The sequence below is a fragment of the Rhipicephalus sanguineus genome, chromosome 1, assembly GCF_013339695.2.
Source record: "Rhipicephalus sanguineus isolate Rsan-2018 chromosome 1, BIME_Rsan_1.4, whole genome shotgun sequence".
Classification (NCBI taxonomy): Eukaryota; Metazoa; Arthropoda; class Arachnida; order Ixodida; family Ixodidae; genus Rhipicephalus; species Rhipicephalus sanguineus.
The window spans coordinates 68,345,389-68,361,847 of NC_051176.1; the positions used below are offsets into that span (position 1 = coordinate 68,345,389).

Genomic DNA, 16,459 nt, shown 5'->3' on the forward strand with positions numbered 1-16,459 from the left:
CTCACATTGAGCGCCTGGAAAAGCGTCTGCTTGTGAGCAGACGACCATACCGGCAAGATCCGAGCTATCCGAAGATTCCGCTGAGCCGCCATATTGTTTGGACAGCAAAGTAGCCTGTGTTGTTTTTGTCTCCGACGCCGTCTTTTCGAAGCTGTCTATTTTGCCGTCTACGTCAGAATTAGAATGGGACTTAAGGTGGCCGCTGTCCGCTTAGCTGTGTATTTAGCCGTCTACGGTGAGTATTGGAACACACCCAGTATTGGTGCGTACCTCAGGCAGCAATTCCAAAGCAAAGATATGTTGACATTTTTCGAAAAACGAAAACAGTGGCTACCAGAGATGTTTATATTAACGCAAGGGGACTTTTGCACGCCTGTCACGCCGGCCAGCGTGAAGTGTGAATTGTCGGCGCTGAAGTTTCTTATAGCGAAAGCTGTTATGATATCACAACAGCCGGCGCCATAGTTGTCCACCGCCGCCGCTGTCCGTAACCACTATCGCGTGAAATAAGAAAGAAATGACATTTTTGAGCCCGCTAGAAATGTCATTATTGACTTTTGAGAAAATAAATACTATGACTTCGAAGGGTATACTGGTTTGTGCTACTTGGTAGAAATTCGTGGTACAGTTACTTTGTGCATAAAACTTTTGCATAAAAAAAAACGTTACGAACCGTTACGGACTATTTTTTTTCGTTCCGGAACAGAAACGGAACGGAACTTTTTGCGGTGGAACGAAACTAAAACCAAAACGAAAAACATTTCGTTCTGCCACCCTGCTCATAGCTTTTGTTTTTTTTTTTAGTTTGTTTAACTTCCTTAGTGATGCACGGGAGGACGAAACAAGAAATAAGAAACTACAGCAGTGAAGGGTAAAGTGCAATAACAATATACAAAAATAAACCAATATATAAAGTGAGAAAGAAGTTTTACATTTCGTTTTTTTTTTAGCCACGTGGTCTTTTCTTAAGAGCAAAGGAGCATCAAATGCTGAGGTGTTTGATTCGGCACGGCCACGTTTGCAAACTAGCACTGTTGTTTGCGTGACAACAAAAAATCCTAGCCCTTACAACTAGTTGTCTTGCCCTTTCATCAATACGGTCCTTGCCAAGGAAGGATCGTGTCCAAAGAAAAATGAACATGGCAGCAAACCAAACAGCAACTTGATGGAACGCACAATCGGCAAGTGAAAATAGCCGCTCGGACACAGCAGATGCTCCTGTGGTCGACAACTCGGTTGATATGTTTATAGTTGGGCACATAGGAGGGAACAGGGAATGGGAGGCGTGAATTCTTTTTTTCAAGTTGCATATTTTATTTCCTCGCGAGCAACACAAGGACATACATATATTTCTGTTAAAATTATCACAAAGCGCCCTTAATCCGCCCTCCGTCTAACCATATACTCTGTCTTCGCTAGAATCCCCAGAATATGTATTTGGCTTTGGAATTTATACTCGCCTCACTTGCAGCAATAGAAGCACCAATCCCGCCCAAGTGCTTGGCTCGCCAAAACCTGCTATATATTTGGCATTTGATTTTTATTGAGTAAATTACCAAGATAAAAATAACATGATCGAATAATTCAGCACGCAGGAAACACCACATGTCGGTCGCTTTTTTTTTATTAAATGTGCTTAAGGAGAGGTTGGTGCCTATACATGGCTCCGGCTACTACTCTTCCCTTACTTATTATTTATCGTCACGAACTTATAAATAAAAGTAGACTCACTCACGGCAATGTCCTTTTAAAAGGAATGTTCGCCCGTCATGCATAATGCCCACGTGATGACAACAATGTTCACACACAAGACACACAAGAATCATTCGCACTTTGCCGAAGAGTTCGTCTTACAGACCTTTGTAGAATGCGATAACATCACACAAAAGTCACTGGGCATTGCCCACACTTTAAACACAGCTGTCTTGAATCACAAGAGGCAACGCAAAACATGTGACCAGAAGTATCTCAATGGGAAGAATAGTTACAAATGTCAATCAATATCTTTTTGATATTCCCTACTCTTCTAAAAACTGTACTAGGGCGCGTGCAGCAATGTTTTGAAGAGTTTCTGTTGGCCATGGACCCAACACTTTTGCTAATGATAGCGGCCGTCTGTCCAATCTGTTTAGTTTTTGTAAGAATTTTTTACGGGGAACAGGATAATTTTTGCAGTGTAGAAGGAGGTGTTCTATGTCGCTTTTCATGAAATCATTTTATAGTGTCTGCAACTGCGCTAGCTATCAGCTTAATGTTACGCCTGACAGCAGTTCCTATGTATGTAGCATTGAAACTGCAGTAACCAGCGCCTCAGTACAGTATAACCCTTGGATAATCAAACGCGAGATTCTGTGCACATCCTGTCTCGCTATGCAAAATAAATTCTTAAAATCTGCAAAATCTCCAGCGGGCTGGGGTTGACGTGACATTCAACGAATTAGATGTAGTGCGCCTGAAATTGCGAGCACATCTCCGATGGCAGTCGCTGCTCTTGCTCAGGATTCTAGCGCAATTTCAGAATTTTCACGTCACTCTTGTCACGAAGCGTAAATAATTAGTCCAAAAGATTTAATCGATTAAGTCAATTAACTGAAAGATTAACATCGATGATGATTTATCGTTTTGCGCGACATTTTCAATCGATTATTCGATTCATCGTTCGTCGATTTTACTGTCCGTAACACACCGATGAAATGCCGAAAGTACTGTCGCCGCATTTTAATGTGACAGGTCACAATTTCGATGAGCTCAAACTTTACGTACGTCAGTCAAACTTCCGGTCCACGAGAAACTTCCGGTCCACGTGAAAACCAGTGAAATTGTTGATTTTTAATGCCCTTTTCGCGTCGTATTTAAACTACTGCCATTTAGTTTGGGGGACTACTACTGAATGTACCAGCTGTGCATCCTTCTGAAGAGCTATTTAGAAGATTCAAAATAATAAAAACACAAGACATATACGTGTACAGATTGCTCCGTGAATATCGAATACATTGCGAGCACCAGGATTCTCTTTTCATGGGATTAGTAAAGTTGTGTCTGAAAGGACCATCATATAATATACGAACAACCGGGACATGGAATCTTCGCATTGTCGAACTGGTTACGGTCGGCAAATGGCTCGTAATAAGCTTCCGCGATTATTAAATGATTATAAGAATAAACAAATTAATATTCGCGATGTAAAATTGTCTGAATTGTATGATTTTTTTCTTAACTTAACCCCTTTGTCTAAAATTGTTTGACTTTACATAAATAAACACTTAAACTGTCACTAATGCAATACTATAGTAGCGATGAAGTGTTGTGTTGGTCCATCACGCAGATCTAAACAGGGTGTATAAAAATGCAGGACGTTCTGTAAAGGGTAACTAACAATCGATGTATATTTTGGTGGTTCGTTTCCATTCATATTTTACTCAACATGATTCATTAGAAATTTTTGTGTTAACAGTGTCAAGAACATGCTTGTAACTGAGCTGCTGTCTTTGTACGGGGGCGAAGGACTCCCTCAAGCCATTCAAATAGCTTTTCCCTTCGCCTCCGATCACATGTATTGTGATGAATCAATAAAAACAGTCAATCAATCAATCAATCAAATACGAAATAGAGACCTGTCTTACTCACAAGTTTACTACGTTCCAGCCAATGGATATAAATGTTTCAGAGGTACAAAACAAATAGCAGTGAGATTTCAACCTTTAATCCAGGAGTTTATAACCGCTCTCATTACCATCAAATTATCATTTTACAGCGAAAGCTGTTATGAGATCACAACAAGGACCATTTTTGGCGCCGTAGTTTTGCGCCGCCGCCGCCGCCGGTGTCCGTAACCACTATCGCTCAAAATAAGAAAAGAAAACAAAATAGGAAAACAAGTTCCAGGATAGAACGAGGTTCGAACCTGGGCCCTCTGCGTGGGAGCCCAGTAAACCACCTCAGAGCCATGCTGGGGCTTGAAACTGCGTTGCAAAAACACCCTATACAGGCTTCATGTCGAGAAGGAACCACATTAACATTACATATGTAATGTAGCCTGGTAGAAGAGTAAAATAAAAACCAAGCGTAACACAGCGCGAACGCTCTAACCAGGCGTCACACAATGCGAATTGCGCAACGAGTCGGTTGTCGAATGCTTCCAACCCATTACAAAGGGCTTTGCCATAATTCTTCATCGTCATCAGCCACAGCATCAGCAAAGTGCACATAATACCTTACAGGTGTTTAGCCGATACCATGGTTCTCCACAGAATGAAGAAAAATTGTATACTGGCTGCTTCCCTACTTCACAAAAATTATGATGATTCATAGCGTAGTGTGTTCCTCGCAAGTCCACTTCTATTGGTTGCCAAGGAAGCCAATAAGGCTCCCATGATCAATTTCCTCTGGGTCTCAATCAAGTTAATTCCCTCTCTCTCTTCTTTCTCACGTTAACGTATGTTATAAATCGTGGTGGGAGAGCTAAATAGCGACCGGGCGTCACACAATGCGAATTACGTAACAAGTGGGTCCTTTAAAGCTTCCAACCCATTACAAAAGGCTCAGGCTTAATCCTTCATCGTCTCTCCTCCCTTTCAACGCAAGAAATGCGACCCAAGGCGTGTGCCTCCCCCCCCCCCCTTCCCACTGCCGGATATCCACCATTCATTTTTATATTTATTTTGCATTCATCCTATATTCGGAAAGACAAGATAGCAGGAATGAGTAAACGTGCCGCTTCGTCTGCGACACGTTGGCTCGTTGGTCCAGGGGTATGATTCTCGCTTAGGGTGCGAGAGGTCTCGGGTTCAAATCCCGGACGAGCCCTTCAGCTTTTTTTTTTCTCTCTGGCCGGATGTCGACCATCCATTGTCACTCTTATTTTGCAATCATCCTATTTTCGGAATGACAAGATAGCAGGAATGAGTAAACGTGCCGCTTTGTCTGAGGTACGTTGGCTCGTTGGTCTAGGGGTATGATTCTCGCTTAGGGTGCGAGAGGTCCCGGGTTCAAATCCCGGACGAGCCCTTCAGCTTTTTTTTTCTCTCTGGCCGGATGTCGACCATCCATTGTCACTCTTATTTTGCAATCATCCTATTTTCGCAATGACAAGATAGCAGGAATGAGTAAACGTGCCGCTTCGCCTGCGACACGTTGGCTCGTTGGTCTAGGGGTATGATTCTCGCTTAGGGTGCGAGAGGTCCCGGGTTCAAATCCCGGACGAACCCTTCAGCTTTTTTTTTCTCTCTGGCCGGATGTCGACCATCCATTGTCACTCTTATTTTGCAATCATCCTATTTTCGGAAAGACAAGATAACAGAAATGAGTAAACGTGCCGCTTCGTCTGCGGCAGGTTGGCTCGTTGGTCTAGGGGTATGATTCTCGCTTAGGGTGCGAGAGGTCCCGGGTTCAAATCCCGGACGATCTCTTCAGCTTCTTTTTTTCTCTCTGGCCGGATGTCGACCATCCATTGTCACTCTTATTTTGCAATCATCCTATTTTCGGAATGACAAGATAGCAGGAATGAGTAAACGTGCCGCTTCTTCTGCGACGCGTTGGCTCGTTGGTCTAGGCATTCCACTTCCGGCCACCGTAGTGAACGGACGCGGAATGTTGTGCTCCTCGAAAGGGGCGGTTTCAGCGGCCCAGCCGGGTCGCGGCATCAGGTTTAATGATACGAAGACGACACAGGACTACCAGATTATATTGCCCCAGTTACCTACAGGTTTGACCGTAACCACCACTGTCTTTTTGCATGCCGACGTGAAAGCGAGGCCATATCGAGTCGAGCATTTCCGCGATTCTTTAGACCGTTTGCAGTTAATGCCGGAAGTGGTGGCTCTGGGAGCCTATCAAATGAATCACGTATGGGCGATTACCTTCAAGGACGAGAGTGCCAAAAAGAAGATATTATCGACCGCAGCATTCACCGTCAAGGATCACAGGTGTGTTGTGATAGATCCCAGCAATCAAGACGTCAGGATGAAGCTGTACTGGCTTTTGCACACTACACCAGACGAGGACGTAAGAAGCGCCCTGGCGCCTTACGGTACCGTAAGCGAAATTTCACGGGAGAAATGGCGTGTGCAAGGCTGCGCTGACAAAGGATCTCACACGCGTCTGGTGTCCCTTCGCTTGAAGGCAGGATACACTGTGGAAGACCTGCCGCATCAGCTTCGCGTCGGGGAGGACCACGCACTCGTGCACCTTCCTGGCAGACCACCGCTCTGCCTCCGGTGCCGCGGCACCGGACACATAAGGCGCGAGTGCCGAGTACCACGCTGTGGGCTCTGTCGTCGCTATGGCCACGACGAGACCCAGTGCGTGCGTAGCTACGCCAATGTGACAGGGTCTGGACGAAACGACGCCGTTGACGAGCACCTCATGGACCAGGCTGACGCGGAGGCGACCGTGTCGGGGGGTGGAGACTCAGCGAAACCTGATAGCGAGCCACAGAGGGAACTTTCTGAAAAGAACGTGGGCCGTAAAGACGACGACGCGGTCGCACCCGCCTATGACACGAAGGAAACTGCAGACGCTGACACGGACACCAACAAGACAAGTACCACCGCGAGCACCGCAACTAACAGAGAAGAAAGCCATCAGGAAAGCACCGACATGGATTGCGACCAAAAGACGGTCGTAAAGAGACCGCGTGAACAAACCGAGGAAGACAGCACACCAGACGGAGGCTTCGCAGAAGAACCACTCCCGAAAACGCCGGTCTTCAGACGACTTCCAATGAAATTCAAACCCAAGGTGCCGCTAGACAAGAGGACGGCACCGCCAGCAGACCCGCCTTAGCGGGGGATGCTGACTGCAGACTTCGCGACAGAGCCTGGGACGGTCGGGTAGCACAGTGAACTCTGAAAATGTGTGCTGCTAGAGGAGACGCTTGGTCTTCGCCTGAAAAGACGAGACCACCTGACGTGGAGAGTCCGTTGGCCGCAAGTCTGCTTCCTGACGTGATGGGCCTTTCAAACGGTGTGAGTTTTGACCCCCTGCAGTCGGCATTAACGAATTCTGCTGTGGCTCTGAAAGTAGCCACCTTAAATATTCGCGGATTAACTTCTCAAAAACGACAAGCGCAGTTAAAACGAATACTGACTGATAATGACATTGATATTCTAGCGGTGCAAGAATCAAAAATTGACAGCGAAGAACTAACTGAACGGCTGGCGAATAATTACAAAACAAACTATAACATATGTGTGTGTCATGCTAATGGCAGGTCTGGGGGTTGTCTGTTATTTTTAAAACAGTCTATCGGCATTAGTGAGGAAAAAGTCGTTACTTCCGATAATGGGCGACTTGTACTTTGCGATTTTACTTTTTGTAAAAAAAAAATGGAGAATGATTTGTGTGTACGCGCCTAATATAGCTTGTGAAAGAAAATGTTTTTTTGACTACGTAGACACTTTTCTAAGATGCGATCGTGTTGTTGTGTTGCTCGGTGATTTCAACTGTGTGTGCATGCCCGAAGACAGTGTGAAAAATGTTCCAGTACGCGACAAAAGTGCATTACAGCTTGCTGCAATAACTGATAAATATGGCTTGGTAGATGTAGGGTATGTATTCCGTGGCAGTCATGTGCAGTTTACACATTACCAGCAGCAAAGTCACGCCAGACTGGATAGAATGTATATATCTGGATGTGTTGTACCTCTGTGCACAAACTATGCCGTGAAAAACCTTAGTTTCACTGATCACTCTCTCGTAACGATCGAAATTGGCAAGAAAAGAAAAACTACGAAGTTTAACTGGGATTTATGGAAGTTGAATGAAAAACTCTTGAAGGACGAGATGTTTGTGAAAGTAGTAGGCAAGAAAGCTGAAGATGCACTTCGGAATGAAAGCACAAGTTACATAAGCGTCTGGGAGCAATTTAAAAATGAAGTTAAAATGTACGCAATTGAGAGGTCAAGTGTCATAAGATACAAAGAAAAGCAAAAAGAAAAAGAGCTACAGAGGACACTAGAATATCTACTGAATGCAGATAGCACTATACCCGGATTGTTTAGCAAAGAAATAAAGGAAGTTAAAAGACAGATGGAATGCATTACGGAAGAACGATATAAAGGGGCAGTAATAAGGGCACGTGCTGAACGTTTCACAATGGGCGAAGTGCCCACAAAACGAGTGCTTGCGAAAGAAAAACGATATGCAACAAAAAAAGAGATTAAAGAAATACGCTACGAAGGTGAGCTTTCTTCGGAGCAGCAAGTTATCGAAAAAGCTTTCCTTGAAACGTACCGAAGACTGTTGGGCGGTAAAACGGAAGTGAAAGACGAATTCATAGAAGCATTTTTGTCACTTATGCCGAAATTGGAAGATGACGTCAGAGATGCGCTGGAAACGCCCATAAAGATAGAAGAAGTTGGGCAAGCAATCGATGACCTTAGTAAAGGCAAGTCGCCAGGACCTGATGGCATAGGGGCAGGGTTTTAAAAAACTTTCAAAAGTGAAACTACGGTAATGCTTTATCACGTTATTACTGAAGCGTATGAAGTTAAGCAACTGCATCTGTCCTTTAGGGCGAGTCACGTCATACTCATACCAAAAACTGAAGACGCAGAAAAGTTGCAGTGTGTGGAAAACTATAGGCCCATAAGTCTTACGAATGTTGACTATAAAGTTTACATGAAAGTCCTGGCAAAGAGACTACAAACAGTAATTAAGAGTATTGTTGGTGCGCACCAGACGTGCGGTATAAAAGGACGAACCATTTTTAACAATATTCACACGGCGAGAACTATTTTAGAATGTTGTGATGCAACTAATGGCCACATAGCGATGATACAATTAGACTTGCAGAAAGCCTTCGACAAAGTGAGTCATGAAATATTATTTGCCCTATTGGATCACACTAATGTTGGTGGAGTAATACGAGAGGGTGTGAGAATGGCATATCAGAACTGCTATGCTAAACTCGTGATTAACAAAAAACTTAGCACTAGCATAGCTGTGACATCTAGTGTGCGGCAAGGATGCCCTTGTTCCGCTCTGTTATTTGCCATTTACTTAGAACCATTTTGTTTAAAATTGATGAACAACACAAAAATAACAGGATACCAGTTCTTGACACATGAGATAAAAGTTTTAGCGTACGCAGATGATATCGCGATATTTTGTGAAAATGAGAACAGCATACAGGAGGCGATAAGAGAAGCAAGAACATTTTGTGCCTATACTGGAAGCGCCATCAGCTGGCAAAAGTGTTTGGGTTTTTGGCATGGGGAGTGGAATTCCAAACCACAGTACTTTGAAGGGATCACATTCACCACCACGCCGTCCAAGTATCTTGGAGTGCCTTTAAAATATTATCAAGAAACCACTGAACAATGGGCTGATGAAACTGAAAACATTCGGGCAAAGGCAACCAAGTGGGGAGGATGTGACCTTTCGATCTTTAAGCGCGCAACAGTGTGCAACGTGTTTCTTGTAGCAAAAGTTTTTTACATGCTACAGGTATTATGTATGTCTCGAATATGTGTACAAAGGTTGCACAGAATATTTGCAGTGTTTATTTGGAAGTCTACTTGGGAACGAACTGGCCGAATTAATCTTTTTCACAAGCTTAAGAAAGGGGGAGTGGGATTGTCGCATTTGTTCCTCAAGCAGGTTATTCTAAGATTTTTTTACTTAAGGGATCAAAATGATGGATTCTTGCGTGCGGTGATGCAAGTGAGACTACGTGATAAGCTACCACAGTACATTGTATCATCGTATTCTCCAACGCAGATAGCGGTGAGAGGTTTTTTAAAAGAAGTTGTTTATGCCTTTCAGTTTCTCCAAGTGCACTTTTCGTTAGAGTATTTGTCATTGGTAACCAAAAAACAACTGTATAAGGATTTAGTGAATAAAATGTGCCCAGTGCCTGTATACCGCAATAGGTATGTATTAGGATCTGAGAAAGATGTGTTTGAACGTATTAACAGAATGCCTGTAAGAGCGTCAACCAAAACCTTTTTCTTTTTGCTACACACTGGCACGCTCCCCGTTAAACCATGGCTAAAAGATAAGGGATTCTATCTACCATGGGGTGTAAATTGCTTGATATGCAATAAGCCGGAAACAATTGAACACATTTTCTTAGATTGCTTTGATTCTGTGTTCATGTGGGACATCCTCCAGAGAACTTTAAAAAAAGATTTTCCACTTACGCCATTCGGAATACGCTTTTTGCCTTGGGAACAAACAGGGGATGTGCCATGTGATATGATAATGCTAGTAACCATGCACAGTGTCTGGAAAACCAGAATGGATATCAGGCATGAAAATGAAGCACCAAAAGCCGCCAAGGTATACCTTCATGAATGCTTGTTGTACATTAGAGATGTGTTACACGAACTTCCTGAGCCACCTGACTGGCTACCCATGATAGAAAAACTGCTCACAGTGAAATATTATTAAATTAGTTACACGGGACAAGATGTCAGTCCCGTTTTTAAAATGTATATTTGAACATGTTGTGAAGTGTTGAATTCAAAGATAAGAATTCCTATGTAAAGTGTGTCTTGACAAAAGCAGGAAATAAAGAAAAAAAAAAAAAAAGGCTCGTTGGTCTAGGGGTATGATTCTCGCTTAGGGTGCGAGAGGTCCCGGGTTCAAATCCCGGACGAGCCCTTCAGCTTTTTTTTTTTCTCTCTGGCCGGATGTCGACCATCCATTGTCACTCTTATTTTGCAATAATCCTATTTTCGGAAAGACAAGATAACAGAAATGAGTAAACGTGCCGCTTCGTCTGCGGCAGGTTGGCTCGTTGGTCTAGGGGTATGATTCTCGCTTAGGGTGCGAGAGGTCCCGGGTTCAAATCCCGGACGAGCCCTTCAGCTTTTTTTTTTCTCTCTGGCCGGATGTCGACCATCCATTGTCACTCTTATTTTGCAATCATCCTATTTTCGGAATGACAAGATAGCAGGAATGAATAAACGTGCCGCTTCGTCTGCGGCAGGTTGGCTCGTTGGTCTAGGGGTATGATTCTCGCTTAGGGTGCGAGAGGTCCCGGGTTCAAATCCCGGACGAGCCCTTCAGCTTTTTTTTTCTCTCTGGCCGGATGTCGACCATCCATTGTCACTCTTATTTTGCATTCATCCTATTTTCGGAATGACAAGATAACAGGAATGAGTAAACGTGCCGCTTCGTCTGCGGCACGTTGGCTCGTTGGTCTAGGGGTATGATTCTCGCTTAGGGTGCGAGAGGTCCCGGGTTCAAATTCTGTACGAGCCCTTCAGCTTTTTTTTTTCTCTCTGGCCGGATGTCGACCATCCATTGTCACTCTTATTTTGCAATCATCCTATTTTCGGAATGACAAGATAGCAGGAATGAGTAAACGTGCCGCTTTGTCTGAGGTACGTTGGCTCGTTGGTCTAGGATTTTACTTCCGGCCACTGCTGTGTACGGACGTGTGCATCATGCGCTCCGTAGGGGCGGATACAGCGGCCCAGATGGGTCGCGGAAACAGGATTGTCGCCGAAGATGAACAGGGTTACGAAGTTGTTTTGCCGCAGTTGCCTACAGGTGCGTGTGTTATGAATACTGTTTTTCTACACGGAGATATCAAGGCAAGGCCGTATCGTGTTGAAGACGTCCGTGACACTTTGGTTAGTCTGGGTATGTTGCCTGAGGTACTCGCCTTAGGAGCTTTCCAGATGAACCACGTCTGGGCCGTGACTTTCAGTACGGCGCAAGCCACGAAAAAGATGCTAGCACTTGGTGACGTAAAGATAAAGGAAAGGCGCTGCCTCGTTATCGACCCGAACAAGCAGGATGTCCGGCTAAAGCTTTATTGGCTTCTGCATAATGTACCGGATGAAGATGTGCGCACCGCACTCGCAAACTATGGAAGAGTGACAGAAGTATCAAAGGAACGTTGGCGCGTCCAAGGTATCGCCGATAAAGGAACCTCGACCAGGACTGTCACCCTGCAATTAAAAGCGGGCTTGACAGTCGAAGACCTACCACACCAGCTCCGAGTGGGCGGCATAACAACGCTTTTGGTTGTGCCAGGACGAGCACCGCTTTGCTTACGATGTCGACGAACGGGACATATACGCCGGGACTGTCGCATACCCCGGTGTGGTCGGTGCAGACGCTATGGTCACGAAGACAGCGAGTGTGCCCAAACATACTCCAGTGTGGCCGGGCCTGTGGCTGGCGACCATCTCACGGAGCACATAATGGACCAAGCTGATGCAGAAGAAGCAGCGGAAAGCAGAAATCGGGGTCCCGTATTCACGCCCCTTTCTAAGGGCCCGAAGGACGAAGGAAGCGAAGCGGCTCAGGCTGAACAAACGGGTCAACAGACCAACAGCGTGAGCTCTATACCGCGGGACCAAAGCGACAACGAAAATGAGCAAGGTATTGGGTCGTCGACTGGACAACCTGAAGATATGGACGTCACAAGAGCGGGGACAAGCGCAAAGCGAACGCTTGAAGATGTCAGCAACGAGGACGCAGAACCAGAGAGGACAACAGGAGGTGAGCCGGCAACGAAAGCGGCAACGCTCAGGCGACACAGCTTGAGGTCCAAGCCGAACATCGCTGCGGGCACACGTCCGCCGCCGAAGCCACCCTCGTAGCCACGGGGGAAGACAGTCAACGAGGGACCTAAATCCATAGGCGCTCAAGGACATAGCGAATATGGCTTCATCATTATGTGACGCGTGTGGGAAGTACCCGCCTTGTACGTGCCTATCCACAACTTCAACGGGGGAAGCCAGGGATGTGTCAATCGGCGAGGTAAGAACCATGCGGTCCGTATCTTGCCCGCGGCCTTCACAGCCCATAACTACGTTGCGTATCGCAACTTTAAATGTGCGCGGACTTCGATCTAAACGAAAGCAATATCAGGTTAGTCGTCTTTTCCTAGAGGACGACCTCGATATCATAGCGGTACAGGAAACGAAGGTCGAAAGTCAAGAACAAACGGACCGCATGGTCGAACCTTTTCGGTCCCGCTATAATGTTTGCATATGTCATTCTGTTGGCACCTCTGGAGGGTGTGCTCTCTTTCTGCGGAACTCTTTAGGATTTGTTGAAGAGTATGTTCATGCTAGCGATGACGGCCGTCTCGTTTTGTGCGATTTTCACGGTTTTGGTAAAAAATGGCGCATCATTTGCGTATATGCACCGAATAGTATAACTGAGCGGTTATCCTTTTTTGCAAGTGTCGAACGGTATTTAAAATCTGAAAGAAACGTGATAATTCTGGGGGATTTTAATTGCGTGTGCTTCAGAGAAGATAGAAGCAAAAGACTATCCGTTCGTGATCAAAGTGCTTTGTTGCTGTCAGAGCTTATGCAAGAGGGGGGTTTTGAAGATGTAGGAAACGTATTGCAAATTGGAAGTGGCGCTAGGTTTACGCATTTCCAGCGCGATTGCCATTCCCGTTTAGATAGAGCATACGTATCAGATGTACTCGTGCCGCTATGCAACAGTTACGAGCACAAACCAGTAGCTTTCAGTGATCACAGTGCCGTAATGTTTTCTCTGGGAGTGAAGAAAAGATCAACCTTTTCTTGGAAACTGTGGAAACTGAACAATAAATTACTTAGTGATGAAATCTTTGTGGGTAAGGTAAAAGTACTTATTGAAAAAGTGCGCTCGTCTGAGTCGGGGCGAATGGTCGCTGCATGGGAACAGTTCAAGGAAGAAGTTAAAATTGCTGCAATTGAAAGGTCTTCCATGTTACGCTACAATGAAAAAAGAAAGCAACTACAAGGTCAGCTAGAATCCTTGTTGTCAGTCGAAAGCACGCGACCAGGCACTTTAACTAAAGAGATTAGAGAGGTCAAGAACCAGCTGGAGATAATGGACACTGAAAAATACAGAGGAGCAGTCATACGCGCACGCGCAGAACACCTTTGGCTGGGGGAAACACCGACGAAACGCTCGCTGAGCGAAGAAAAGCGCTACGCCTCGCGTAAAGAAATAAAACAGATTAAATACGGAGGAGTGACTACCACGGACAAACAGATGATAGAAAGCGCGTTTTTGGATTATTATAAAGGACTTCTTGGGTGCAGCGGTAACAGAGAAGCAGCCTTGGACAGCGAGTTTTTGTCAATAATGCCGACACTAGATAAGGAAACCACCGCACGCCTTGAAGAGCCAATATCGGTTGGGGAAATTGAAAGGGCCATTAATGAATTAAGTGAAGGGAAAACGCCCGGCCCGGATGGACTAGGCACAGCTTTTTACAAAGCATTCAAAGATGAGCTGTCGGAACTCCTGTTACGCCTCGTAGCGGAGGCTTACGAGGTAAAGGAAATGCCGCCGTCCTTTCGAAGGTCACATATTGTACTCATACCCAAAAGTGAAGATCCAGTGAAGCTCTTGTCAGTGAGTGCTTATCGTCCCATAAGCCTCACTAACACTGATTATAAGGTTTTTATGAAGGTACTCGCCAAGAGACTGCAAAGCGTAATACGGTTAATCGTAGGACCGCACCAAACATGCGGAATTAAGGGCCGAACAATAGGAACCAATATCCACACTGCGAGGAGCATACTTGAGTGTTGCGATGCATGGGACAGCCAAGTAGCAATGTTGCAACTGGACTTGGAAAAGGCTTTTGACCGTGTTATGCATGATGTACTTTTTTCAATATTGAAACATGTAAATGTAGGAGATGTTGTTTTAGAAGGGGTGAAGATGTCGTATAGGAATTGTTTTGCTAGCATCGTAATTAACAAGGAAGTCACTGCAAACTTTCAAATTGCAAGGAGTGCCCGTCAGGGTTGCCCGATTTCCCCCTTGTTATTTGCTATCTGCTTGGAGCCCTTTTGTTTGAGCATAATCAATAGCGACAAGATACATGGTTTTAGGTTAATGACGGCTGAGGTCAAAGTACTGTCCTACGCAGATGACATCGCTGTTTTTTGTAAAGACAGAGGGAGTATTAGTGAAGCAGTCAGTGTAGCAGACAAGTACTGCAAGTGGTCAGGCAGTGCCTTAAACTGGGATAAGAGTGCAGCTTTTTGGCATGGTACCTGGGACGAAAAGCCTGAATTTTTCGAAAAGGTTAAGTGGAGCTCCGTGCCGACGAAGTACCTCGGTGTGCCACTGTAGAAATATAATGATCCCAGTGAATACTGGAACGACGAGACAGAAAAATTAAGGGAGAAAGCGAACAAGTGGGGAGGAAAAAACCTATCAATATTCGCGAGGTCAACAGTTTGCAACTTATTCTTAGCAGCCAAAATTTGGTATGTACTTCAGGTGCTGTGCATGAACCGCTCAAATGTACAGAAGATACACAGAATTTTTGCCACTTTTGTTTGGGCCTCCACGTGGGAACGCACGAGCCGTACAAATCTTTTCCGGTCAGTGAAAGCCGGTGGGTTGGGATTAGCCCACTTATTTCTAAGGCAGATTGTTTCCAGGTTTATGTTTCTGCGAGATCAGAGCCATCCTTTCTTACGTACTATGCTACAAGTTAGATTATGCTGTTATCTACCCGAATTTGTTGTATCCACTTGTTGTGCTGGGCGTAGCGGCATTCATGGTTATCTCAACGAAGCTGTTTCGGCTTTTAACATACTAAAAGTACGTTTTTCTTTACAGTACCTTGGTGTGGTGACAAAAAGACAATTATATAAAGACCTTATTGATGTAATGCTGCCTGTGCCGATGTATCGTGCGATGTATGAAAAAGGCCAGGGAAAAGACGTTCTTAAAAGGGTTAAAATAATGGTGGTACGGCCATCAGCAAAGACCTTTTTCTTTCAGCTACACACTGGTACACTTCCCGTAAAACCATGGCTGCAGGAAAGGGGCTTATTTGTTCCCTGGTCTGTTAATTGTCTCCTATGCCGCAAACCAGAGAGTGTCGATCACATTTTTTTGGACTGTTTGGATGCTACGTTTCATTGGGACATCCTACAACGAACTTTAAAAAAAGACTTACCTTTGACACCCCATGGAATCCGTTTCCTACCGGTTCACAGTGACAGTGGCATACCGTACGACATGTTTATGCTGTTAAGTATGCACGCTATTTGGAAATCATGCATGGCATTTCGGCATGTTGACGCGAATGCCCGTTCTGTCAGAGAATACTTCATTGAAAGTATAGCTTACATAAGAGATGCATACAATGAACGAGAAGAACAGCCGGAATGGCTCCCTGTACTGAATGAACTTGTAGCACTAAAGCGCTTTTAAACAATTTATGCCAAACAAAGTGTGATTGGCGGTTTTAATGCATTGTTAAATACTTCTTGTCAAACTACACCTGTTTTTTTTTTTTGTGTGTACACGATGTACCTCGTTCTGAATAAAGAAAAAAAAAAGGCTCGTTGGTCTAGGGGTATGATTCTCGCTTAGGGTGCGAGAGGTCCCAGGTTCAAATCCCGGACGAGCCCTTCAGCTTTTTTTTTTCTCTCTGGCCGGATGTCGACCATCCATTGTCACTCTTATTTTGCAATCATCCTATTTTCGGAAAGACAAGATAACAGAAATGAGTAAACGTGCCGCT

At 44.9% G+C, this 16,459-nt stretch overlaps 2 protein-coding genes and 8 non-coding genes across 10 annotated transcripts; all 10 read left to right on the top strand.

Moving 5' to 3' along the window:
• The first annotated feature begins 4,734 nt into the window (after nt 1-4,734).
• Nucleotides 4,735-4,806, top strand: Trnap-agg (transfer RNA proline (anticodon AGG)). Its single transcript has one exon. It is a non-coding gene; the product is annotated as a tRNA-Pro (tRNA).
• A 129-nt stretch (nt 4,807-4,935) lies between these two features.
• Nucleotides 4,936-5,007, top strand: Trnap-agg (transfer RNA proline (anticodon AGG)). The gene has a single exon. It is a non-coding gene; the product is annotated as a tRNA-Pro (tRNA).
• A 128-nt stretch (nt 5,008-5,135) lies between these two features.
• Nucleotides 5,136-5,207, top strand: Trnap-agg (transfer RNA proline (anticodon AGG)). Its single transcript has one exon. It is a non-coding gene; the product is annotated as a tRNA-Pro (tRNA).
• A 128-nt stretch (nt 5,208-5,335) lies between these two features.
• On the top strand, nt 5,336-5,407 carry Trnap-agg (transfer RNA proline (anticodon AGG)). Its single transcript has one exon. It is a non-coding gene; the product is annotated as a tRNA-Pro (tRNA).
• A 150-nt stretch (nt 5,408-5,557) lies between these two features.
• LOC119395762 (uncharacterized) lies at nt 5,558-6,783 on the top strand. The gene has a single exon (XM_037662800.2). The coding sequence runs from the start codon at nt 5,590-5,592 to the stop codon at nt 6,781-6,783; it is 1,194 nt and encodes a 397-aa protein (XP_037518728.1). The 5' UTR covers nt 5,558-5,589.
• Nucleotides 6,784-10,533: 3,750 nt separating this feature from the next.
• Nucleotides 10,534-10,605, top strand: Trnap-agg (transfer RNA proline (anticodon AGG)). The gene has a single exon. It is a non-coding gene; the product is annotated as a tRNA-Pro (tRNA).
• A 130-nt stretch (nt 10,606-10,735) lies between these two features.
• Trnap-agg (transfer RNA proline (anticodon AGG)) lies at nt 10,736-10,807 on the top strand. Its single transcript has one exon. It is a non-coding gene; the product is annotated as a tRNA-Pro (tRNA).
• Nucleotides 10,808-10,936: 129 nt separating this feature from the next.
• On the top strand, nt 10,937-11,008 carry Trnap-agg (transfer RNA proline (anticodon AGG)). The gene has a single exon. It is a non-coding gene; the product is annotated as a tRNA-Pro (tRNA).
• Nucleotides 11,009-12,158: 1,150 nt separating this feature from the next.
• On the top strand, nt 12,159-16,157 carry LOC119395860 (uncharacterized). Its single transcript, XM_049417542.1, has 2 exons — nt 12,159-12,293; nt 15,052-16,157. Exons 1-2 carry the CDS (start codon nt 12,159-12,161, stop codon nt 16,144-16,146), a joined length of 1,230 nt encoding a protein of 409 aa, XP_049273499.1. The 3' UTR covers nt 16,147-16,157.
• A 117-nt stretch (nt 16,158-16,274) lies between these two features.
• On the top strand, nt 16,275-16,346 carry Trnap-agg (transfer RNA proline (anticodon AGG)). The gene has a single exon. It is a non-coding gene; the product is annotated as a tRNA-Pro (tRNA).
• The last annotated feature ends 113 nt before the right edge of the window (nt 16,347-16,459 follow it).